The sequence below is a fragment of the Oncorhynchus mykiss genome, chromosome 30, assembly GCF_057628025.1.
Source record: "Oncorhynchus mykiss isolate SJ-2025 chromosome 30, ASM5762802v1, whole genome shotgun sequence".
Taxonomy (NCBI): domain Eukaryota; kingdom Metazoa; phylum Chordata; class Actinopteri; order Salmoniformes; family Salmonidae; genus Oncorhynchus; species Oncorhynchus mykiss.
In genome coordinates, this window is record NC_143051.1 from 30,901,472 (window position 1) to 30,928,897 (window position 27,426).

Consider the following 27,426-nt stretch of genomic DNA (forward strand, 5'->3'; position numbering starts at 1 on the left):
GAGTACAGGCTCTTTAGTGGAAAACATTACTAGAAACCTCACGGAATATCCTAAATTAAATTAAATGATTCATACGGTACAAAATTCAGTCATTTCGGTTATAACTAGAGAAATGCCTGACAAACTGATTTTGGACTTAATCACTTTGAAATTCCATTTGACATACAGAACAACACGGGGGTTCAGTGAGGAATACAGATAAGACCTACTCTACACTAGGTTGAAATGACTGCTGCTCATAACAATATGATCCTTTTAAAAGAAAATGATCTAGTGAAATGCATTACCAATATGTTCATTGATATCTACTGTGCAAGGTAATTAATGGCCATGTAAAATCTATTTAAACTAGTCTAATTCCATTTTTCCCAAAATTACTTTTTCTTTGTATAGTTTTTCCAGGTTTAAGATTGTTCCTGTTTATTCAGGCTTTTGCTCTTAAAAGCATTTAATGTTTTCAAGTGATCGGCGTTCAAGCAGGTAGAAATCCGGAAGGTATGACGTAGCACCGTGATGAAGTTAACAGGAACACAACTTTCAGATTGCAAAAATGTCTATCATACATGTCAGATTTCAATACTGGCCGATGTCATAAGTAGGGAGGAAGTCCTCTCTCGAATGAGCCATTGGTGATATTTTTTGCAATATTCCTACCCTGAGAAATGTGTAATTTAAAAAGGAGTGTCTAGCACATCTTTCCTATTTGTCCACCTCTTTAGTCCAGGGTGCATTGCATGGTGCCGTTGCCAGAGATATTAGAGAAAGGAGATAGGAATCCAATGAATGAAGGAACGTATAACGTCCCACACAGAATAAGTTCACGTTGTCATGCTGCGTCACGCCGTTGCTAAGCTAATCATCACGCAATACCTTCTCACAGTCGGTGTATGTGTCGAGAAACATGTCTATTTTCGTTGAATGTACGTAATGTCACGATTAGGTTTGCACATTTTGGGGCACATTCAGAAGTGGAAACTTCCCGTGGAATTAACGGGAATATGCAAATTAATATTAACACCATTTAAATGTTGATGTTTTTTTGCATTGGATATATTTACCATATCATATGGAGACAGAAACATAAACATTTTACCTTATCATAAGTAGACAATTGCAAGTGATAAAATCATTCCAATAGAAACAAAAAAAACTATTTAGTTACAAACTGACATTTAATTAAATGAGTTGACTCTTCACATGGGATGATTTCACTGAACAACAAAAGGGAATATTGAATGATCCCCAATGATCCATCGCAACGTTTCAATCCTCAAAAGTATATCTGCCCTTGCGAATGTTGACTCTACTCTGAGGCACAACTATCTGCAGATTGAACATGGTGAGATTGTAGAGTCCTAAATTGATAGCTGTAAAATCACCTAAATAAAGTGCACTAACTAGCTACGCTACATGCTGATATTGTCTATGATATTATTGTGTGCAGCTACGTTTGCGACTTAGCTAGCTAGCCAACCATCCCATAGAGCATTTCATTGTGGATTTTATAGTAGACAATATCTGCAACAGATTTCCACAATGATTTTCCATGTTGCTACCAACCGTATAACGTAAAAATAAGAAAAAGAAAATCACAACATTTTTTTGTTGTCAGTGTTATTTAACACTGTGCTTCAGAAGGTTGAAGGCAAATGGAATTTACGCAATATGTTAATGTCTTATGATATTCTTGGTCAAAATAATTTTAGAATATATTTCCTACTAAATTCTATACATTTAGAATATTGTTGAATTCCGTTTCAATGTCTGGATTCCGCGTTTGACATCCAGGATTTTATAGGGCCCTACTTAAGTAAGCTCTACACGGTGAGGAGCCCCCATAACTCCATAGACGGCGCCAACTCTGTGTTGGGTCACAAGGCCAATCAAGAACAGAATCCACCCCTGTCAGAGTGGCATAACAGGATTACCCAGATGCTGTAGGCATGAGGATTAGCACAGATATGTCAGACTTTACCTGTGGCAATGAGGACAGGTTGAAGTCTCAGGCTGTCTAGACAGAAGCACCTCGCCAACAGATCTCATCATTAATCTGAGTAATCGTTCCAAGTCAATCTACTGGAACTATAAATATACCTGCCATTCATCCCTTCATCTGTCTTGCCACAACCCTTTTGGAGACTGTATTAACTAACTCGAATAGGTCTAATATAAAATGTACAATATTTTCACGACATCTACTACAACAGCCATTTGTCCAAAATGTGAACAAGCATAGCCTAATTAGCCTACTCTTGGAACATACACACATACACATTCCACAGCAGGTGTGTCCTTGGTTAGTTTGTCTTTTTTTATTTCACCTTTATATAAAGTACATTCACCTATGTCAGGGTGACCCATCTTCTGGGGGTTTCAGAGTTTCCTTCTGTAGAATGAAAACATCCAATTCAGTAGCTACTAATCTCCCTATTCCAACAAAACAAAAAACACATCTCAAACATTCATTCACCAAGGGGTTAAAAGTTCAGATTGCAGAGCGCGTTTGAGATCTCCTTGGTGGTCAGTCTTTGCCTCTCTAGGCTTCTCCAATTGTCTCCACCTTGGTTTCTCTCGCAGTGTCAATCTCTCTTTCTCCCTTTCAGTTTCTCTCTCCCTCACCCTGTTTCTACCTTTCTGGGCAGTGTTGTGAAGGATGCTGGTATCTCGTAGGGCGAGATATACGCAGGCGATGGTGCATTCCTGCAGGGCACTAATAGAAAACAGAGCGTTGTGTGGGGGATCTTACAATTATCAGGGAATAGCTTTTGCAGAACCGTTTTTTCAGGCTTGGTAGACCAGGTTACATCACTGGAAAATCTGCCTGGTTTTTCCATCACCTAGATTGAGCCTGTACTCTTTAATGTACCACCAACTGAATTTGACTCTGTCTGGAGTACCCACTATTGTGCATTTTACCAGTAAGTCTAAGATCTAATGAGTCTTCTCAAATGACCCCTGTGGCTAGACCACATACCCCCAAGGGTCCTAGTACCCCTGGTTGGGAACCACTGGTCTGGGATATGCACACATTGACATTTGAGCGTTAACTCAATGTACATGCACCGAGTTATTATACTGAGTGATAAAGTAGAAAAACTGGAATCATTAAGACTACTAGTCCATGACCATCAGAAGAAGGAGGATTAGGGACGCCAGCATGTCTATGTGACACCTCCAGCGTGACAAACATGTGACGAGATGAGCCCTGCTGTCACTATAATCCACATAGCTCAAGGATCTCTGGGTCATTCCTAGTGTTGTCACCAATGTTCCCTCTAAGCTGCATGTGTGTTGGTGCGCACGCTAGCCCCGAGACTGCCATGCAGCTCCCCGGACTGCCACAGAGAAATACAGAGAGAGATTGAACTTCACCCAACTTTCTAGATCAGTGGTCACCAACCGGTTGATCTCCAAGCCATTCCTATTTGATTGGGGGGCGGAGGTTGTTGGCAGTAGGTGCACCCAATCAGCTGTACTGCACGCTGGGTCGGCAAACGGATGTCATTTTGAACCATTTCATGTGTCTGAAGGTACAAAATCTGTCTTCCCGGCGTGCCCAAAGAGGAAATCAATAGCACTATAGGCCTACTGCTGGCCAATCGGACGGCTCAGAATAGTGTCTGCAGCAACATAGCAGCAAGAAAGCTACAGAAAATATTTCAAAATGTTTAAAATCATGACAAGAGGTAACTGTCAACACATACGGCAAAGAGATGCTGTTATTATGAGCGAGTTCATGTTTAAATTTCTTACTCAGTAGGAAGGTGCATCTATAGGCTTGCATTGTTATTATTAGCGGCTTGGGTGTTCTTTAATATAGAGGAATATTTCACTTTCTCTGTTCATAGGAGTAACAACATGAATTTGTGCATGATGTGGTGCGACTCGAGTTTCACTAGCAGCTGGAGGACTGTGTACCTTTTTGGTCAGTAGAGTAAAGGGAGAGTGGAGGGATGTTGAGAGGCGAACCCTCAGTCTGCTGCTTTCTCCCTCTGCTGAGACTGACCAACAGATGCAGGCGCCATCAGCCCAGTAAAATAAAAAGCAAATTATTTAAAAAAGTATGAGTAAGCAATGTCCCAAACAATGCTTTGGCATGGCAAGTTAAGCAAAACAAAAATCTGACCGTAGATAGATATCGGCTTGTATTTTGACTCCGTGATCTTGACTCAGAAGTGGTTGGTGACCACTGTTCTAGATATTTCCCTGTTAACACCATCAACGTTTCCTTTTACTGTGGCAAATGTGATAGAATCCACGCAATAATAGCCACTTTCAATGGAAAATACCAAAACAAAGTATTCAAAGAGATTTTGTTGGAGGCAGAACGCATCGGAGTAGGATTCTATTACATTGACACGCACTACTCAGCCCTTACTCTACACATACCGGTGCAGCATAAACAATCAGAGCTGAAATAGGCCTAAATGCAATTGTAAACTCGAGCCCTGAATGCTGATTGGCTGACAGCCGTGGTATATCAGACCGTATACCACAGGTATGACAAAACATTTATTTTTACTGCTCTAATTACATTGGTAACCAGTTTATAATAGCAATAAGGAACCTCAGGGGTTTGTGGTATGTGGCCAATATACCACGGCTACGGGCTGTATCCAGGCACTTCGCATTGCGTTGTGCATAAGAACATCCCTTAGCCGTGGTATATTGGTCATATATACCTTACCCCCCCCCCCCCCCCCATGCCTTATTGCTTAAATAGACCATTGCCATATGGATCTGTGCCATTTACTTTGAACTGGACTGTGTTTACAGCATGAGCGGTCGTGAGCAGATGTACTTGTTTTGAGATCAAAGCGAGAGCTGCATGTAGCCACGTGTGCACACTTTGTTTATATCCTTTGCTCGTTAGTGAGTTATTAGCCCAGTTATAGATCATTTGTAGTCAGCAATAGGGGAGTGATTGCTTCCTACAAGGGCACAAAACGAGTACATTTCTAGACATCTTTGAAAAGCGAGTCACGTGAAGAGTTTTCTTTTGGTCTTAAAAAGGTGCCGTGTTGTATTTTGAGACAGGCTTGAATAAGCTAAGTCGCCTATAGGCAAGAGGATACAGATTCTCTGTAATAAATGGTATGTCAGTGGCTATCAAAAGGTGAGCATTAACCCACTGAAGTCGGTTACGACCCCGAACTGCAGTCAGGTCAAGACCCTGGTGAGGACGAAGAGCACGCAGATGAGCTTCCCTGAAAACGGTTTTTGACAGTTTGTGCAGAAATTCTTTGGTTGTGCAAACCCACAGTTTCATCAGCTGTCAGCTTGGTTACACGTGTTCTGTGGTTGTGAGGCCTGTTGGACATACTGCCAAATTCTCTAGAATGACGTTGAGGCGGCTTATGGTAGAGAAATTAACATTAAATTATCTGGCAACAGCTCTGGTGGACATTCCTGCAGTCAGCATGCCAATTGGACGCTCCCGCCAGCTAAGGATACAATATGATTACCGCTACCAACAGCATGGCTAACACTCCCATAGAGTTCTCCTTCATGCTCGCTAGCAAGTTAGCTAGCTTGCTCTTTGGCCAATAAGCTAACTTGCTAGTGGCTGTCTTTACAATTCAGCAATAAATACTTAATGTTTGTTATCTGTAAAAAAAATTGTTTGTAACTGAGACATGTCTCTTCTGTTGTTGAATACTAACTCTATAAAACTGCTTCATAGACTTATATTCGTTGCTGTACTGCACATTTTAGAGTGGCCTTTTATGTCCCCAGCACAAGGTGCACCTGTGTTATGATCGTGCTGTTTAATCAGCTTCTTGATATTCCACACGTCAAGTGGATGGATTATCTTGGCATAGTAGAAATGCTCACTAACAGGGACGTAAACAAATGTGCACAACATTTTAGAGAAATAAGCTTTTTGTGGGTATGGAACATTAGCATGCTAACCATGTGTATGTGACAAATAAAATTGGATTTGATTTGATTTATTGGGATTGTCTTTCAGCTCATGAAAGCTGGCTACTATTTACATGTTGCATTTATATTTTTGTTCAGTGTATCTCTATGAATGCACCCTTGGACTGAAGAGGCAGAGAAATAGGAGAAATATGATCAATGGCTCACTCGAGAGAAGACATCCTCGCGCATTATGACATCAGCCAGTATTTAAATCTGACATGTATGATAGGAAAATGTCTATCGACTTCCAGTGTAGTGACAGCGGCTTTATCATGATGCTATGTCACCCCGGCCAAATTTCAGCTTGCTTGAAAGACAATAGTGCGAAGACACATGAAAACATGAAAAGGCCCCCGGGAATTGATTGAACATCGCTCAGAGATTCACAAAAACAATAACTTTCAAAATAGGTGAATCTTTATTTTAATAAAGCAGCAAAGTGGACAAATCATCTCTCCACGGACAAATACTTCTTAAATTTCACAGTACCATTCTAAATGACAAGTTCACGTCGGTGTGTGAATCTGAATTGGGGCTAAACAGAACTTTCTCTTGAAATAAAAAACATTTTGTATGCAGCTTCCCCAAATCTGTCAAAAAAAGCAGTGCAAAACACAGCCACCAAAACAACAAGGGGATTAAGCGAATAAGCACAGAAAACCGACAAAGCTTTTGTGTGTGAGAACTGCTTCATATTAAGAATCCACACAGAGTCCACACAGCTTCACAGCGACAATAGTTCAGATGTTTATACCGTAATGTCGGTGCTAAAACCACCAAATTCTGGTCAGGGTATAATCTGAGACAAAATTGGGGACTAGGGTTAAATTGTCACTATGACTCATTGGGGTAGGGCTGTTGAGAAAACTGTATTACCCCCACACCGGCAGTCATGAGTCATGACCACAGTAAAATTCCAAAAAAGGTCATCTCCTCCTATGCATTCAGGACATGTGTTGGTTGTCTAACTCACTAATGCCCTGGTACTAAAGGATCTATTGTCCTTCTAACCACTGACATCAAGCCAGAAACAAAACTGATATAATGATTGTGCCGTTCGTTATACAATACATAGCTTACAGCAAATTACGCACAGCAGAAAACCGCTTAAAAGGTTTTTATTTGAGATGTCTTTAAATTTTGGAATATAGGCTAGAACAATTAAAACAAATTCTAGTAAATCGCCTTTGAACGTAGAATGTATTATCATGTATACTGGATGGACTGGTTACCTTGTGCTTACATTCCAAAGTTTTTATCAATGAGTCTGGGAGAGAACCTATGGGCCTAGGCGATGCTGTTGGTTCATTGATTGTGCAGGGCGACTTACAGAGTTAGCCTACAATACAGAATTTGTGTTGGTTTTGAATAGCCTAGTGATATGACATGTTTTTATATTTTCATAGTTAATATGGTGACACATTAGGATACCTTCGGCTACAGAATCTCTCACTACCGTACGTATGGAATATCCCGCCGTGCAGCGAGAGGCTGCATGCTCCTCAAACAGAAGTTGATGCATGGAGTGAAATAACCAGAGTACCCTACCCAAACGAACAGGGGGATAGCGGCCTCGGGCGCATAGGGGGGTGACATGCCCCAAAATCGAGATAAAATTGGAATAGTCTGATGGATGGAAATATGATCACTTGAGAGAACAGCGTTTAAGGCAAGGAACAGAGCGCAAGCTTTTTCTGCGACTTTCTCAAATAAATCGGTAGCCTGTAATCCAGGCCTGCTATAGTCACACCGTGCAGCCCATGTACAGCGCCTTCAGAAAGTATTCAGACCCCTTGACTTGTTCCACATTGTTACCTAACAGCCTTACTCTAAAATAGATTGACGTAGAAACAAAACTAATCGACACACAATACCCCATAATGACAAAGCAAAAAAACAGGTTTTTAGAAATGTTTGCTAATAAAAAAAAAAAAAAATTAAATAATGACATTTTACATTTATATACAGTATAAAAATTCAGACCCTTTTCTCAGTACTTTGTTGAAGCACCTTTGGCAGCGATTACAGCATTGATTATTCTTAGGTATGACGCTTCCATTTTGGCACACCTGTATTTGGGGAGTTTCCCATGATTCTCTACAGATCCTCTCAAGCTCTGTCAGGTTGGCTCACAAGCGTTGCTACACAGCTATTTTCAGGTCTTTCCAGAGATGTTCGATCAGGTTCAATTCCGGGCTCTGGCTGGCACTCAAGGACATTCAGAGATTTGTCCCGATGCCACTCCTGCGTTGTCTTGGCTGTGTGCTTGGGGTCGTTGTCCTGTTGGAAGGTGAACTTTCGCCCAAGTTAGAGGACCTAAGCTGGAGCAGGTTTTCATCAAGGATCTCTCTGTACTTTGCTCTGTTCCTCTATCCCTCGATCCTGATTAGTCTCCCAGTCCCTGCTGCTGAAAATAATCCCCACAGCATGATACTGCCACCACCATGCTTCACTGTAGAGATGGTGCCAGGTTTCCTCCAGACGTGATGCTTGTCATTCAGGCCAAAGAGTTGGTTTCATCAGATCAGAGAATCTTGTTTCTCATGGTCAGGGTCTTTAGGTGCCTTTTGGCAAACTCCAAGCGGGCTGTCATTTGCCTTTTACCGAGGAGTGGCTTCCGTCTCGCCACTCTACGATAAGGGCCTGATGGTGGAGTGTTGCAGAGATGGTTATCCTCCTGGAAGGTTCTCCCATCTCCACAGAATAACTCTGGAAGCTCTGTCAGAGTGACCATCGGGTTCTTGGTTACCTTCTTCACCAAAGCCCTTCTCCCCCAATTGCTACGTTTGACCAGGCAGCCAGCTCCGGGAAGAGTTTTGGTGGTCCAAACTTCTTCCATTTAAGAATGATGGAGGCCACTGTGTTCTTGGGGACCTTCATTGCTGCAGATATGTTTTGGTACCCTTCCCCAGATCTGTGCCTTGACACAATGCTGTCTCGGAGCTCTACGGACAATTCCCTCGACCTCATGGCTTGGTTTTTAATCTGACTTGCACTGTCAACTGTAGGACCTTATATAGACAGGTGCGTGCCTTTCTAAATCATGTCCAATCACTTGCATTTACCACAGGTGTACTCCAATCAAGTTGTAGAAACATCAAGGATAATGAATGGAAACAGGATGCACCTGAGCTCAATTTTGAATCTCATAGGTCTGTTTTTTAATATATATATTTTTTAATTTGCAAAGAATTCAAAAAAAAAATAAAAAAAATAAAATTGCTTTGTCATTATGGGTTAGTGTGTGTAGGTTGCTGAGGATTCCCCCCCCCCCCCCCCCCCCCCTCACTTAATCAATTTCAGAATAAGGCTGTAACATAACAAAATGTGGAAAAAGTTAAGGAGTCTGAATACTTTCCGAAGGCACTGTATGTTTTTATTTCTAAGACATTCTAACATGGTGACCACACCGCTCGCATATATGTTGTTCAATCATTGAACCCACACTGCTCGCAAGCGTCTGCTTGGCCAAGTGCTAAAATAGAACTTGGTTCTATTTGTGTCGTTTGATGCGTTGTAAGTCCCGCCTCTTCCATCTCCTCGTTGGGTTTTAGGAGCATATACGTGCCATCTCGTTATTGGTTTTTAGAAGCATATACCCACGTGGGTGATTGAAAGATGAACTGAGGTCCACACTCCAGCCCAGTTGGTTGTAGTAATGCACCTTAAAAAGGATCGGACCCTTTCTTCAATCTTCGCCTAAAATAACATACCAAATCTAACTGCCTGTAGCTCAGGACCTGAAGCAAGGATATGCATATTCTTGATACCATTTGAAAGGAAACGCTTTGACGTTTATGGAAATGTGAAAGGAATGTAGGAGAATATAACACATAAGATCTGGTAAAAGATAATACCATTTTTTTATATTTTTTAATCATCATTTTTGAAATGCAAGAGAAATTCCAACACGACTTAGGGATCTAGGCGAAATTTAGATTTTGGCCAATAGATGGCAGCAGTGTATGTGCAAAGTTTTAGACTGATCCATTGAACCATTGCATCTTTTCCAAAATATTGCATCACGACTGCCCAAATGTGCATATTTGGTTTATTAATACATGTACAAGTTCATAACTGTGCACTCCCCTCAAACAATAGCATGGTGTTCTTTCACTGTAATAGCTACTGTAAATTGGACAGTGCAGTTAGCTTAAATTCTTGTTAATCTTCCTGTCCATATCAGATAAGTCTATGTCCTATTATATTCTTCTTACTATAAATTCATAAAAAATAATGACATATCTTGTCTGCTAAATGAACAAGCCTGTGGCATGGCCAGATGACTTACAATAAATAGGCCAACCCATATTCTGTTCATCTGAAATACATTTTCTTCATATCATGTTTCTTTAGACCTACCTGAAACAAACAATGGATTTACTATGGTATATATTCAATTGATTCATTATACTTTTTTAAATGTAGATGTTCCAAAGGCACGCATCAGCAGCTTGTATGTGTTGAGGTCTGGAGATAATGAACATAAACATGTCTAGCAACTGTCAATTACCCTTGAGAAAGGCAGGGTAACCCCAGCTGCAAAGAAAGAGAAGGCAAGAAAGAGAAGACTTGTCTTTGTCTGGGTGTGTGTGTGTGTGTGTGTGTGTGTGTGTGTGTGTATATATATATGGCATCGAGAGAGCGGGACAGAGAGAACGTGAAAGCGAGAGGAAAATCTGGCGAAGGCTTTGATCCCCTAGGCCCCTGTGGGGTTGCCATGACTACAGCAGGTCTGACCAGCCCAGAGCATAGAAAGGTGAGAAGGAGGAAGAACTCTACAAACCGTTCATGTCCGGAAGTAATTTAGCCATTGGCGCTCTGTAGAGTTGCCATTTCTCAAGTTCTCATGTCAATTAACTTGTAACTTGACATTCCTTAATTACTCATTATACTAACAAAGTCAGACTTAAAGTGGAACTGATAGCGTTTTAGCAACATGAAATCGTATATAAAAATCTGTTCACATTAGAGGTCGACTGATTAATTACGATTTTAAGTTTTCATAACAATCAGATAGATGTTTTTGGTCACCGATTCAAACGATTTTTAGTTTTTTTACACCTTTATTTCATCTTTATTTAACTAGGCAAGTCAGTTAAGAACACATTCTTAATTTCAATGACAGCCTAGGAACGGTGGGTTAACTGCCTTGTTCAGGGGCAGAACGACAGATTTTTACCTCGTCAGCTCGGGGATTCAATCTTGCAACCTTACGGTTAACTAGTCCAACGCTCTAACCACCTGCCTCTCATTGCACTCCACGAGGAGACTGCCTGTTACGCGAATGCAGCAAGAAGCCAAGGCAAGTTGCTAGCTAGCATTAAACTTATCTTATAAAAAACAATCAATCATAATCACTAGTTAACTACACATGGTTGATGATATTACTAGTTTATCTAGCGTGTCCTTCATTGCACATAATGGATGCGGTGCGCATTCGCGAAAAAAGGACTGTTGCTCCAACGTGTACCTAACCATAAACATCAATGCATTTCCTAAAAACAATACACAAGTATATATATTTAAACCTGCATATTTAGTTAACATTGCCTGCTATAGTAATATAGAGAGTTATAAAGCGGCTGTGCGTTTGGACAATTAATCGACACTGCACTAAATAAACCATAATAAAAACATCCATCTTGTCCAGGACCGGACTCTACACAGTGCCACTGACACGGTCTGCTACCAAAACCTGCGGACTCTCCTTCACTGCAGCCGACATGAGTAAAACATTTAAAACGTGTTAACCCTCGCAAGGCTGCAGGCCCAGAAAGCATCCCCAGCCGCATCCTAAGAGTATGCGCAGACCAGCAGGCTGGTGTGTTTACAGACATATTCAATCAATCCTTATCCCAGTCTGCTGTTCCACATGCCCCCATTGTTCCTGTTCCAAAGAAAGCTAAGGTAACTGAGCTAAACGACTACCGCCCCGCCCCGTAGCACTCACTTCCGTCATCATGAAGTGCTTTGAGAGACTAGTCAAGTACCAGATCACCTCCACCCTACCTGACACCCTAGACCCACTCCAATTTGCTTACCGCCCCCAATAGGCCCACAGACGACGCGATCGCAACCACACTGCCCTAACCCATCTGGACAGGAGGAATACATATGTGAGAATGCTGTTCATCGACTACAGCTCAGCATTTAACACCATAGTACCCTCCAAACTCATCATCAAGCTCAAGACCCTGGGTCTCGACCCCGCCCTGTGCAACTGGGTACTGGACTTCCTGACGGGCCGCCCCCAGGTGGTGAGGGTAGGTGACATCATCTCCACCCCACTGATCCTCAACACTGGGGCCCCACAAGGGTGCGTTCTGAGCCCTCTCCTGTACTCCCTGTTCACTCACGACTGCGTGGCCATGCACGCCTCCAACTCAATCATCAAATTTGCAGACGACACTACAGTGATAGGCTTGATTACCAACAACAACGAGACGGCCTACAGGGAGGAAGTGAGGGCCCTCAGAGTGTGGTGTCAGGAAAATAACCAAACACTCAATGTCAACAAAACAGATGATCGTGGACTTCAGGAAACAGCAGAGGGAGCACCCCCCTATCCACATCGATGGGACAGTAGTGGAGAGGGTAGTAAGTTAAGTTCCTCAGCGTACACATCACGGACAAACTGAATTGGTCCAGCGCCTCTTCAACCTCAGGAGGCTGAAGAAATTCAGCTTGTCACCAAAAGCACTCAAACTTTTACAGATGCACAATCAAGAGCCTGGTACGGCAACTGCTCCGCCCACAATCGTAAGGCTCTCCAGAGGGTAGTGAGGTTTGCACAACGGGGGCAAACTATGTGCCCTCCAGGACACCTACACCACCAGATGTCACAGGAAGGCCATAAAGAGGACAACAACCACCCGAGGCACTGCCTGTTCACCCTGCTATCATCCAGAAGGCGAGGTCAGTACAGGAGCATCAAAGCAGGGACCGAGAGACTGAAAAACAGCTTCTATCTCAAGGCCATCAGACTGTTAAACAGCCACCACTAACATTGAGTGGCTGCTGCCAACATACTGACTGAACTCCAGCCACTTTAATAATGTAAAAATTGATGTAATAAATATATCACTCGCCACTTTAAACAATGCCACTTCATATAATGTTTACATACCCTACATTACTCATCTCATATGTATATACTGTACTCGATACCATCTACTGCATCTTGCCTATGCCGTTCTGTACAATCGCTGTCTCCCACCTCAGCTGTAGATCTCTGCAGTTCATCCAGAGTGATCATGGGCCTCTTGGCTGCATCTCTGATCAGTCTTCTCCTTGTATGAGCTGAAAGTTTAGAGGGACGGCCAGGTCTTGGTAGATTTGCAGTGGTCTGATACTCCTTCTATTTCAATATTATCGCTTGCACAGTGCTCCTTGGGATGTTTAAAGCTTGGGAAATCTTTTTGTATCCAAATCCGGCTTTAAACTTCTTCACAACAGTATCTCGGACCTGCCTGGTGTGTTCCTTGTTCTTCATGATGCTCTCTGCGCTTTTAACGGACCTCTGAGACTATCACAGTGCAGGTGCATTTATACGGAGACTTGATTACACACAGGTGGATTGTATTTATCATCATTAGTCATTTAGGTCAACATTGGATCATTCAGAGATCCTCACTGAACTTCTGGAGAGAGTTTGCTGCACTGAAAGTAAAGGGGCTGAATAATTTTGCACGCCCAATTTTTCAGTTTTTGATTTGTTAAAAAAGTTTGAAATATCCAATAAATGTTGTTCCACTTTATGATTGTGTCCCACTTGTTGTTGATTCTTCACAAAAAAATACAGTTTTATATCTTTATGTTTGAAGCCTGAAATGTGGCAAAAGGTCGCAAAGTTCAAGGGGGCCGAATACTTTCGCAAGGCACTGTATATGTTTAGGTACATATTCTTTCATTCCTTTACACTTGTGTGTGTATAAGGTAGTTGTGAAATAGTTAGGTTAGATTACTCGTTGGTTATTACTGCATTGTCGGAACTAGAAGCACAAGCATTTCGCAACACTCGCATTAACATCTGCTAACCATGTGTATGTGACAAATAAAAGTTGATTTGATTTGATTACACAACAATGGCCAATCAGAGCTACAGTAGGCATATATGAAAATAAGACGTATTCCACACAGGCCTGCCATCATTCACTTTAAACTGGGCTGCGTGTTTACAGGCAGCAGTAACAGAGCGACTTCACATAATTAAAAAGCATTCGCCAAAAGCCACAAAACACACCTGAATGGATTTCTGCAAATATGCAAATTCCACAGGAGTCCTCTTAGATTTTGGGAACTTTACAGTCTTATTGATCAAACAATGAGGTAGGCTCTCTCTCACTCAGTTGCCTATGCACATCAACAACATGTTAGCAAGAGTGAGATAGGAGCTCAAATCTAACGAGTGAACAGTAGATAAACACTCTCAAAACCTTTTCAGCTTGTTCATGGAGAATAGTAGCCTGCTTGCCTTTCTGCAGTTTGCCTGCCAATTCATGCTTGTCCCAAACCACATTTTGACAACGGAGTCGGAACCTGCCTTGCCTCCCATTTGATGGACGCCAAATACATTTGATTGACAACTAAGAGATAAACTGTGGATAACAGTCGTTCAAGTTCAGCATAGCTACCCAGCAAAGTGATACACATGTTTTGCTAGCTAACCAAATGACACCGGCATCTCTAGCTGTAGACACCAAAAAATTATATGGGGGGGAAAGTTGCCCACTCACTCAATGACATCATCCTCCCAGCAGCTAGCTATACTGAATAAAAATGCTACAATTTCAAAGATTCATATGAGGAAATCAGACAATTAAAATAAATAAATTGGGCCCTAAGCTATGGATGTCACATGACTGGGAATACAGAAATGCATCTGTTGGTCACAGATTCCTTAAATAAAGGGCCTCAGGATCGCATGGTATTTCTGTGCATTCAAATTGCCATCGATAAAATGCAATTGTACTGGTTGTCCATAGCTAATTCCCACCGCCGCCATTGGGCACTCTGTTCACAACTTTGACATCAGTAAACCACTCACAGACAAAACGCCATACATGTGGTCTGTTGTTGTGAGGCCAGTTGGACATGCTGCCAAATTCTCTAAAATGGCATTGGAGGCAGCTTATGGTAGAGAAATTAACATTAAATTATATGGCAACAGCTCAGGTGGACATTCCTGTAGTCAGCATGCCAATTGCATGCTCCCGCAAAACATTTTTGGCATTGTATTGTGTGACAAAACTGCACCTTTTAGAGTAGCCTTTTATTAACCCCAGCATAAGGTGCACCTGTGTAATGATCATGCTGTTTAATCAGCTTCTTGATATGCCACACCTGTCAGGTGGATGGATTATCTTGGCAAAGGAGAAATGCTCACCAACAGGGATGTAAGCACATTTCTGTACAAAATTTGAGAAATGTGCTTTTTGTGAGTATGGAACATTTCTGGGTTCTTTTATTTCAGCTCATGAAACGCAGGACCGACACTTTACATGTTGCCTTTATAGCTAACATTAGGCTCTGTGTTTTTAGCTTGCTAAATAAATCAATAGATAAATAGATAAGCTATCCTATTAGCCACGTTATGACTGACTTGTCATCATTGCCTGTGCTAGTATGATTGTATTGACATTCCCAGCCTTCGTTACATTCAACCACTTTTGTCCAAAGTATTAAAACTGTAACAGTGCATCCCGATTGGCTTGATGCAACAAACAATGTACCAGGCCAGCTGTGATTTACAACCTGATAGCATTATGTCAGTTCCACTTTAATAAACAAATACTATAGTCAATTAAAAAAAGGTTAATCATACAAGACTGTACACAGCTGACAGACTGCCTGGAGACGTGTATGAATGAAGCATGCAAAGCCTCTCTTAAATAGACAAACCAGCAGATACCTGCACTTCTGCCCACCACACCCCTTTACCTGCTATCAAACATTACTCATTGAGGCATTTATTTTTATTTTATTTCACCTTTATTTAACCAGGTAGGCTAGTTGAGAACAAGTTCTCATTTGCAACTGCGACCTGGCCAAGATAAAGCATAGCAGTGTGAGCAGACAACACAGAGTTACACATGGAGTAAACAATTAACAAGTCAATAACACAGTAGAAAACAAAGGGGGAGTCTATATACAATGTGTGCAAAAGGCATGAAGAGGTAGGCGAATAATTACAATTTTGCAGATTAACACTGGAGTGATAAATTATCAGATGGTCATGTACAGGTAGAGATATTGGTGTGCAAAAGAGCAGAAAAGTAAATGATACAAAGATCTGAGGGAAAATCCCCCATTTATGAACAATACTGTCAGATGAAAGGGTTGGACAACGACTACCTGCCAGGTTATAAAGCACCAGCAAGCATGTCCTGAGGCTGAAGCGGAGTTCATACAAGATGATTTTGTTGTGCAAGCTGTGGAATTCCTCCTCAAAGGTCAGAAGCAATTGTTTGTGCCCCTTTGATGCACACTTCAACCATCTATCCAATTTTCCACCTCAATAGGTTAAGAGCAAGAAGACCCTCCTTCTCCATAAAGACAATAGTCAGTCAATTATGACTTCCTTGCCTTTATTTGCAGCCAAGCATGGCTTTCCCTTGGCATTAGGTCTGTCACAGAATAACAAAAAGGCATTCAAATCACTTTGTTACACCGATGTAGCCTATTCTCTATCTCTGTGCAGCAGTGGAATCAGGGGGTAGACTCACGTTTGAGACAGAGTGTAGACAATCGTAACACGTTTCGCCATGTTATGAGTATGGTTGGAAACGTTGCCGGGAAAACAGACAAGGCAAAGGTTATGTGCCAGAGACTATAGCTGATATTTTCACTGCTGATATTACCCAACACCCACAAACGTTGAATTCCAGAGGCAACGCTGAAAGCAGGTTGCATAACGTTACAATAACAACCAAGTACAAGAGGAAAACAGTCAATACATTCCACAACGCGACTCCGGCAGAGGGAAGCACGTGTTTTCCCATATTCAGCCCAGAAGTGTTGCGTTCTCTACGTACACAGCGCACAAAAGTAATTCGGAATAATTTGCAAAATACAACAACCGTGCATTATCACACATGTGCATCGGATGTTTTGTTCCGTTTCAACGCAAATTACAGAAGCATGTGCAGGCTGCCATGAGTATGCTGGCTAAAAAAAACATGGGCTGTTTGCAATCAAAACACTCACTGAAAAAAATGGGTGAGCTAGCAAACGTTAGCAGGCTAACGACATTCTCGTTCTGCTGGTTGAAATGTGCTCATTTAAAGTAGCTAACTAGCTATATAGCCTATATTTAACGTGTTGTGCAAATGAATTGAACAAAAGCTACTAAAGTGCCATACTCGACACAGCGTTCTTACCCACATCTCAAAGTGCAGAGGATTGTGTACCTTCACCGAGTGTTTGTGCGTTTATATGCCTCCCGTTGATCTAACCAGAGCGCCCTTGCGTTCAGGTAGACGGTCTGATTGTTGTAGAAGCCTACCTACGCCACTAAGGTAGCAAGCTCTCTTCTCGTTACGAACGAAATAAATCGTGCCCACAAGAGGAAAACTCTGACCGTAAACATTTGCTCAAGGCGCTCCCAGATGAAAAACGCCTGTCTGACTGGCCTGCATTCTCCCATACAATTGTATTGCCCCTGTTCAGCGAAATGAACACGCACCGTTGATCAACAGATTGCTGTTAGTAGACTGATCTCTAGTGATCAACAGGCGCCATCTACAGGAGGAAAACCGGTAAGACTAACCAACATGTATTTTATCCTCTGCTGCTTTTAAACACTATTGTAGGCTACACGATCAAATCCACCATGTCGCTTGAGGTCACATCATTACATTTTCCCTTCATTACAATTCACGTTAACACATTTTTTCAGTGCCATTGTCAATTTAAAGCCCAGTCTGGCTTTTACTGGCATCAACCACTACTAACTCAACTTCAGCAGAGCATTCTGGCAGACATATTACTTGACTATCCGTTTTTGGAAACAAAACAATTCCGATTGTAATAGGTCTACGGTAGGATATATTTGAATAGGTAGGCCTAGCTAAATTGAATTGATCAAAACCTGAAACTAAGATGGCCACTTGATATCTACAAAATGACAGAAAAGCATCTCATAGCCTAAGCTTTTAATTACAAATTAAACCATTGGGTAGGCTATGCACACATACCTTGCAGGCGAAACCACCTCATAGTGTAGCCTATAACGTTCAAATAAATTACCTAGGAAAAAGTTACATATTGTTAAGCCATTCATTTGCTTGATATGCTGGAGTGGACCAGCTTGCTGGGTATAAAACACAACTTAACCTACACAGCACAGGATGCATAAACCCCCAACATCTGCCTGCAACCCTGCGCCTCAGAGCTCATGACAGGTGCAGACATGTACTGTAGATAAATAAATCAGTTTTACCTGGTCATGACTTGATCTTGCACAGAATGTATCTTCAGTCAAACTCTCTCTCTGGTCAATTCTCTGGTGAAAATTATAGAAAGCCCTTCACTCAGCCTTCTTGTTGGGACGGTTTACAGAAGATCATTAAGGAAAGGACAAGAGAAACGCTTATTATAACAGACCATCATTTTTTTCTCATGTAATTTAAACCAATTTGCCACCGCAGCCGCTATCTTGGACAGTCAGATGGGCGTTACATGCCTATACCGGCGGCAATTTTGAACTAGGCAGTTTAACGACTGCTAAAACATATCTCGCCCTATCAATGCTGAGGAAATCCCCAATGAAGAATTTCTCAAGGGATAATCGTGAGGACGAAACGGTTAGGGTAATAGGGGGTGACTAGCCCACACTAAGAACAATTTCTAATTGCTGACACAAAAAAGCAATGTTTGGAGAAAAATTGGTATGTGGATAAAGGTAATGTAAATAAATGCCTACATTATTTTAGTTATTTCATGAAATGTTGTTTTTAGAAAAGGGGCGTTTAAAAAAAATACTCTCACCCCCCCACCCCTTTTTGTTCTTTAGTAAGCAATACTTAAAAGCTAAGTCGAGTTGTCTTATTTTATTATTTAAATAAAATATGGGGGGGTGGTGTTGCACATGTCACCATTAGTACACTTGCACTAAATAGTATTTGAATAATGCAAGATATTAGATCCAAGCAGTCTTTAAAATGACATTCAGGAGCAAAGGGTTTTCAATATTTTTTTATGAATTAAAAACAATATTCATTTGAATATACTATTGGAATGGAATATAACATTTAATAACAATAACTTAACTAATTGATTCAGTGTAACATTGATGTGGCAACGCTCTTATGCTCTGCTATTGCACAATTCTAACTTGTACATAGGTAACAAATACAGCTATCCCAAGTAAAATTGGAGCACAATTCAAGTTAGCATAAACTACCGCTAACTGGCCTAGTCATTGTCTAAATGACAGGTAGAAACTCATTCATAACCAAAAAGGGGCCAGTTACCCTCCAGTTGCCCTCAACACACTCATCCAACATATTATTACTTTAGTAAAAATATATCAAGAATGTTCTCTCTAAACAAATGGATTATTTATCTTAAGGCTTTCCTACTTTTATATATTTTTTAAACAATTATAGATCAAACTTCAGTGGAATATATCTACAACTTTTTCTAAATTGAAACAAATTAGATCAACTTACCACACGCGTTTTGTTGAAATATCTCCAAAAGTTGTGATGACACAGGCCATTTTTGGTTGAGCAAGATGAGTGGCAGCCAGGGAAAGTGTTGGGGAAATTATTTGGTAATATCTTGTGGTCTTAATGTGAATTACGGGGGGAGTTACCCCCTAGAACTATATTATTGACACAACGCTTGCACCGCTTGTTTAGACTGTTCATTATTGGCTCCTTCTTAAACCGGTCTATTTATTGTCATCTAAAGTATTGATCCTGACATTTAGGCTTTATTAGCTTGAGGGGTCCAGTTTTAGCCACAGTTATATATAAGCTACAACACATGCGTAATTGCTGGTCTTGTACCGAGGTAAAATGTGTTTTATATTGGACATTCGGTGGATATTGGTGGTTTTCTCTCTCAATAGCTCTTACACAAAGCATGCCATGACTATGATAGTTATATATTCTGAATCAGGCGAGGATGGAGAATGTTTTTGTTATTGTTCAATAACATTTTTCATTGCATTTTTTTTTTTGGGGGGGGGGGGGGTAATTTTCTCCATCTTCCCCTGATTCAGAATATATCATTGTTCTAATCATGGCATGTTTTGTGTAAGAGCTATTGACTGAATAGTCACAGAATTTTCAACATACAGTGCATTCGGAAATCTATTATTATTAGTAGGAGTATTTATTTTTAAGGTGTGGATTGTTCTCCATCCACCCCTGATTCAGAATATACCATATTCATGGCATGCTTGGTTCAAAAGCTTTCCAATATACAGTGCATTTGGAAAGTATTCATACTGCTTCATTTCTTTCCGTATTGTGTTACATTATAGCCTTATTCTAAAATTAATTAAATGGTTTTTCTCATCAATCTACATATATTACCCCATAATGACAAAGCAAAAACAGATTTTTAGAATTTTTTGCACATTTCTTTTTCTTTCATAAATAAAAAACAGAAATATCTTATTTACAGTACATAGGTATCCAGACCCTTTGCTATGAGACTCGAAATTGAGCTCAGGTGCATCTTGTTTCCATTGATCATCCTTGAGATGTTTCTACAACTTGATTGGAGTCCACCTGTAGTGAATTCAATTGGTTGGAAATTATTTGGAAAGGCACACAGCTGTCTATAAAAGGTCCTGCTGTTGGCAGTGCATGTCAGAGCAAAAACCAAGTCATGAGGTCAAAGGAATTGTCCGTAGAGCTCAGAGATTTGGGGAAGGGTAGCAAAAAAAGTCTGCAGCATTGAAGGTCCCCAAGATACAGTGGCCTCCATCATTCTTAATTGGAAGAAGTTTGGACCACCAAGACTTCCTAGAGTTTGCCGCCCGGCCAAACTGAGCAATTGGGGGAGAAGGGCTTTGGTGAGGGAGGTAACCAATAACCCAATGGTCACCCTGACAGGGCTCCAGAGTTCCTCTGTGGAGATGGGAAAACCTTCCAGAAGGACAACCATCTCTGCAACACTCCACCAATCAGGCCTTTATGGTAGAGTGGCCAGACGGAAGCGACTCCTCAGTAAAAGACACATGACAGCCCGCTTGGAGTTTGCCAAAAGGCACCTAAAGACTCTCAGACCATGAGAAACAAGATTCTCTGATCTGATGAAAACAAATCTTTGGCCTGAATGACAAGCGTCACGTCTGGAGGAAACCTGGCACCATCCCTACAGTGAAGCATGGTGGTGGCAGCATCATGCTGTGGGGATGTTTTTCAGCAGCATGGAATGGGAGACTAGTCAGAATAGAGTAAATGTTTAGCAAAAGAGGGCGCGCGGGCATTGGCATTTGAACGTGCTTGTTTGTGCCAATTGTGGGTCTATAATGCATTTGATCCATACACCAGGCTGTATCACAACCAGCTGTGATTTGGAGTACCATATGGCAGCGCACAATTGGCCCAGCGTCATTGTAAATAAGAATTTCGTTCTTAACTGACTTGCCTAGTTAAATAAAGGTAAAGCACTTGTATTTTTTAAATAGATTGAAATATCTTCAAATTCACCCCTAATCATTGTAAATCCAAATGTTTTTTATTTTAATCTAATTCCTAACAACTAGAAGCATCTACGTGAATGTTATGGGGAAATTATTGGAGTTCACAGTTCAGCATCAGGTTTAGTTTAGTTTATTCATTCGACCATTAAAAAAAAAAACAAAAAAAAAAACAAGCACGAGGATAACACAAAGTCTGGGACTTATTTCCATTGTGGTCCTCTTAATCATTCATTCATCCGTCAAACACTGCATTAAAGACTTGATGCAAAATATTAACTATTGAAAGCCACAAACTCATAGCATAGTTGTGCTGTAAATGCTGACATTTTTCACCAAGACTGCGAACGTTTCTTTTTACGCATGACTGCAGCATCAACGCATTTAGCTCCATCGCCATGCCGCCTTTGCCTTTACCGTGAAGACAAAATCCTCCGTTAGACATATTTTCAGTTTTACTTCGGCAATTTCCATGAATCTCTTGTGTTTTAGCCTACAACATTTTATTGTAATTTCATCAAACTCCTTTGGCGATTTCCGGACAGATGTTCCGACTGACATGTTCAGCAATGAAACCATAGTGTGCATGACAATCTCAAGAGTTTCCATGGGCTTGGTGGTCTAGAAACCACAATGGTAAACAGGTAGTTTGTGTAGACGCGGAGACAAGCAATTTTTCCTCGCTGGGTTGCAACGTCGCTTGCGCCCTTTGTGGTTAGATCAAGGCAAGCAACGTTAGAAATGAATGGCAGGAGTTTACGAACATAAGCACAAACACGGCTGAATATATTGTTACTCTGGCCATTTGATCTGTATGTAGCTCTTCGTTTTTTTCAATGATAGGCAAGGCCTATTCAATACAATGTTGTTTTCCCCCACTTGAATATGAACTATTGTCAATTTAGTGTGTTCAAATTAAACATTGCAACGGTTGTTTTGTTAAATAAGACAACAATAAGCATTATGAAGCACGTAACTGTCTGTATTTGAATGTAGGCTATGTAATGTTTCCCTTAAACTTGTTTTGTTCTACTTTTTTCTTTATTCCCTTCTGGAAATAAAACAGCCTATAATGCAAGTTTGTAAATTGGATTTGGCTTGGAATCATCATTAGTTGCATACAGAGCCATGAATAAAGTAAATTATATTAAGTTCATATAATTAGGCAATGTTAACAATTATAATAACTATATTATTATTATGTATGTACCAATACTATATAGGCATACAGGCCTCTGACCTAACGTTTTTAGTGATGCATTGTTTAAAAACGAGGATTATTGATAAGATCAAATATAATAATGATGAAATAGCCTAATATTAATATTGAATTAAGACCATGTCAAATACAATTCACAAAAGGTAGTTTCGGCCTGTACTACTTTACAGAAAACTAGGCCTATAATATGTTCTTAGCGTGAGAAAAAAAAAGGTAGGTCGGTGCAATCTTCTCAATCTTCTCGCATTCATTCGAAAAACATGTTTTGTTGTTGTCTTTGCTGGAATCTGACCTATCTTTTCTTGCTCACAGTTTGAGTTATAACGCAGGACTTTTCATGTGTTTATTTCCGGTGAAATGTTGTCACGGCGGTCTCGCTTTTTGAGATGTAGGCTCGGCCTATGGGCAAGACATCTTCATCTCGTAAAGGTTGCTCAACGGACTCAAAGTGATGATGCCCTTCAAATTGAGTGAAACTAAAATGCCAGGCCCCCTGCTATTTCTTCTGTGCTGGAGCTATGTCTTGAAAGGCAAGTATGACACTATATTCTGCACACGTTGACAATGTGTCGATAATTAATGTAGAAAAGGTACATTCAGCTAGGCTAACGCTAACTCATGGTGACAGTGAGGGCTTTAGACTGTTTCATCATTACTCTAAATAGGCCTACATTCATTTATTTCAAGAAATATCCACAGTGTTCTAGTCTGCCTACGTTATAACTTTTTCATTAACTTATGTGAGATGAAACAGTGATCTGAAATACATTATGTCATTAACTCTATAACCTGTTTATAATGTAGTTTTGTTCATGTTATAATCAAGCAATTTCAAGATAATTAAAATCTTAGGTTAGACAAAGCAGGCCAATAAGATTCAATTTCGAAATATTGTTTACAAGTGGACAGTGATTTAAGCTTTTTTTTCTGTTCGGCATCCATGCTTGGTATATTCATGAAAAAAAAGTTGACAAAGTTATGAAAATGCACCAAACATGCTAAACAGTAATTAGATGAAATATATGTTAAATTCTTGTTATTCCTACTTCTGTTTTTAGCTACACACGCATCAATTATAACCCAGACACCTGGAGTGGTGATGGTGAAAGCTGGTGATACAGTGACCTTGAAATGCCATTTGAGTGAGATTATCACCTACTGCTTCTCTGTGAGTTGGATAAAAGTGGACCCCAGGACTGGAACACACAGCATGAGTACACCCTTAACGGTTGATAACATTTCAACGGACCAGGAACAGGACAACCTATGTTCCGTCACAATCACCAATGCAAATGTGAGCGACTCTGGCATGTACTACTGTTTGGCTGTTCACTCCAAAATGGTGTACTCTGGCAATGGTTCTAAGGTTATTATTTTGACAGGTAATTTAATGTCTTGTATATTCATATTTATTTACAAAGTTTACTAAACTAGAACAAATATATTTAGCTAAAAAACTAAAATGTATATAATGATATAAACCTTTAAAAAATAAACACAAAACGGAATGTTACATCTAAATTAAACAATATATATAGTACCAGATAAAAGTTTAGGCACCTACTCTTTCCAGGGTTTTTCTTTATTTTGTGAAGATATCAAAATTATGAAGTAACACATATGGAATCATGTATTAACCAAAAAAGTGTTATTAAACAAATCAAAATATATATTTGAGATTCTTCAAAGTAGCCCACCCATTGCCTTGATGACAGCTTTGCACACTCTTGGCATTCTCTCAGCCAGCTTAATGAGGTAGTCACCTGGAATGCACTTCAATTAACAGGTGTGCCTTGTTAAAAGTTTATTTGTGGAATTTCTTTCCTTAATGGATTTCAGCCAATCAGTTGTCTTGTGACAAAGTAGGGGTGGTATACAAAAGATAGCCCTATTTGGTAAAATACCAAGTCCATATTATGGCAAGAACAGTTCAAATAAGCAAACAGAAACAATACTCCATCATTACTTTAAGACATGAAGAACTTTAAAAGTTTCTTCAAGTGCAGTTACAAAAACCATCAAGCGCTATGATGAAACTGGCTGTCATGAGGACCGCCACAGGAAGGGAAGACCCAGAGTTACCTCTGCTGCAGAGGATAAGTTCATTAGAGTTTACTGCACCTTAGATTGCAGCCCAAATAAATGCTTTGCAGAGTTCAAGGAACAGACCCATCTCAACATCAATTGTTCAGAGGAGACTGCGTGAGTCAGCGATACACCATCCCGTCTGGTTAGCGCCATTTGTTTTTCAAAGGACAATGACCCAACACACCTCCAGGCTGTGTAAGTGCTATTTGACCAAGAAGGGGAGGGATGGTGCTGCATCAGATGACCTGGCCTCCACAATCCCCTGACCTCAACCCAATTAAGCTGGTTTGGGATGAGTTGGACTGCAGAGTAAAAGAAAATCATCCAATAAGTGCTCAGCATGTGTGGGAAGTCCTTCAAGACTGTTGGAGAAGCATTCCTCATGAAACTAGTTGAGAGAATGTCAAGAGTGTACAAAGCTGTCATCAGGGCAAAAGGTGGCTACTTTAAAGAATTTCAGATATAAAATATATTTTGATTTGTTTAACACTTTTTTGTTACTACTTGATTCCATATGTTTTATTTCATGGTTTTGATTTCTTCACTATTATTATACGATGTAGAAAAAAAAGAAATAGTTAGGATCACCACTTTATTTTAAAAATGTGAAATGTCAGAATAATAGTTAAGAGTGATTTATTTCAGCTTTTTCCTTTCATGACATTCCCAGTGGGTCAGATGTTTACATACACTCAGTTACTATTTGGTAGCATTGCCTTTAAATTGTTTAACTTGGGTCAAACGTTTCCACAAGCTTCCCACTCCTCTTTCTATTCTGGTTAGCTCCAGTTTGTGCTGTTCTGTTCTGTGACTAATACACAGCGTTGTACGAAATCTTCAATTTCTTGGCAATTTCTTGCATGGAATAGCCTTCATTTCACAGAACAAGAATAGACTGACAAGTTTCAGAAGAAAGTACTTTGTTTCTGGGCATTTTGAGCCTGTAATCGAACCCACAAATGCTGATGCTCTAGATACTCAACTAATCTAAAGAAGGCCAATTTTATTGCTTCTTTAAACAGCACAACAGTTTTCAACTGTTGCAAAAATTGCAAAAGTGTTTTCTAATGATCAATTAGCCTTTTTAAAATGAGAAACTTTCATTAGCTAACACAACGTGCCGTTGGAACACAGGAGTGATGGTTGCTGATAATGGGCCTCTGTACGCCTATGTAGATATTCCATAAAAAAATCTGACGTTTCCAGCTACAATAGTCATTTACAACATTAACAATGTCTACACTGTATTTCTGATCAATTTGATGTTATTTTAATGGACAAAACATGTGCTTTTCTTTAAAAAACATGTTAAATGATGTTAAATGTTAAATGATGACCATTTTGTCCTTAGAGAGAGAAAGGGTAGGGAACAGCACTAAAGCCCCAACCATCCAAATCGTCTCTTCGCCAGAGGTTGACCGCATCTTCATCCCTCTGCTGTGTTTGGTGTTGGAAGTGGTCCCGTCTCAGGTCCGTGTGTTCTGGCTCATAGACGGGAGAGAAGAGAGTGGACTCACTGACTCCACCTGGACAGACAACAGTGATTCAGCCACAGAGTTCACTAGGAACCAGATTATTGTCCAGGCACAGGAGTGGGACAGACGAGCAGAGTTTACATGTGTGGTGGAGTTTGAGGGGAAAAATATCACCAAAACACTGCTGCAGAAAAATGGTAATTGCATTAGACCCAGATTTCTGGTGAAAAAAAACACATAGACAGGAACAATCACCCACAAACACACAGTGAAACCCAGGCTACCTAAATATGGTTCCCAATCAGAGACAATGACTAACACCTGCCTCTGATTGAGAACCATATCAGGCCAGACATAGAAATAGACAAACAAGACATCCAACATAGAATGCCCACCCAGATCACACCCTGACCAATCAAAACATAGAAAATACAAAGTAAACTATGGTCAGGGCGTGACAGTACCCCCCCCCCAAGGTGCGGACTCCGGCCGCAAAACCTGAACCTATAGGGGAGGGTCTGGGTGGGCATCTGTCCGCGGTGGCGGCTCTGGCGCTGGACGTGGACCCCACTCCATGACAGTTTTAATCCCCCTCCTAAACGTCCCTAAATAGGTTACCCACCACAATGATAACATGGGACAGAGGGACAGCTCGGGACAGAGGTAACTCGGGACAGATGGGTAGCTCAGCCCTGAGAGGAAGCTCAGCACTGAGAAGAAGCTCAGCACTGAGAAGAAGCTCAGGCAGGTGGTTAGATCCGGCAGATCCTGGCTGGCTGGCGGATCCGGAAGATCCTGGCTGACTGGCGGATCTGGGAGAATCTGGACGACTGGCAAATCTGGGAGAATCTGGACGACTGGCAGATCTGGGAGAATCTGGCCGACTGGCAGATCTGGAAGAGTCTGGTCGACTGGCAGATCTGGAAGAGTCTGGTCGACTGGCAGATCTGGAAGAGTCTGGACGACTGGCAGATCTGGAAGAGTCTGGACGACTGGCAGATCTGGAAGAGTCTGGACGACGGGCAGATCTGGAAGAGTCTGGACGACGGGCAGATCTG

General features: G+C 40.8%; 2 protein-coding genes across 9 annotated transcripts in view; one reads left to right on the plus strand and one right to left on the minus strand.

Moving 5' to 3' along the window:
• The window catches only part of LOC110488263 (semaphorin-4A), a 61,517-nt gene extending 41,829 nt beyond the window's left edge, over nucleotides 1–19,688 (minus strand). Inside the window, exons 1-2 of one of the 8 annotated variants that reach the window (XM_090228370.1) lie at nucleotides 19,599–19,688; nucleotides 18,368–18,466 (exon numbers count right to left, since the gene is read on the minus strand). The gene's annotated coding sequence lies outside the window, so the exon portion shown is untranslated. Of the gene's footprint in view, nucleotides 1–17,306; nucleotides 17,663–18,367; nucleotides 18,607–19,598 lie in introns of those variants that run through there. The other 7 variants (XM_021560417.3, XM_090228369.1, XM_021560419.3 and 4 more) reach the window with 7 other exon arrangements.
• Nucleotides 19,689–23,869: 4,181 nt separating this feature from the next.
• On the plus strand, nucleotides 23,870–26,740 carry LOC110488265 (uncharacterized). The gene is made up of 2 exons (XM_090228371.1): nucleotides 23,870–24,187; nucleotides 26,245–26,740. Exons 1-2 carry the CDS (start codon nucleotides 23,905–23,907, stop codon nucleotides 26,607–26,609), a joined length of 648 nt encoding a protein of 215 aa, XP_090084497.1. The 5' UTR covers nucleotides 23,870–23,904; the 3' UTR covers nucleotides 26,610–26,740.
• Nucleotides 26,741–27,426: the final 686 nt, after the last annotated feature.

What these genes read in the sequence shown, in the direction of transcription:
- LOC110488265 (XM_090228371.1), top strand. Translation starts at nt 23,905, where the DNA reads ATGGTGAAAGCTGGTGATACAGTGACCTTGAAATGCCATTTGAGTGAG. An exon ending in TAAGGTTATTATTTTGACAG is followed by an intron (nt 24,188 to 26,244) that starts GTAATTTAATGT and finishes TTTTGTCCTTAG; the next exon opens with AGAGAGAAAGGGTAGGGAAC.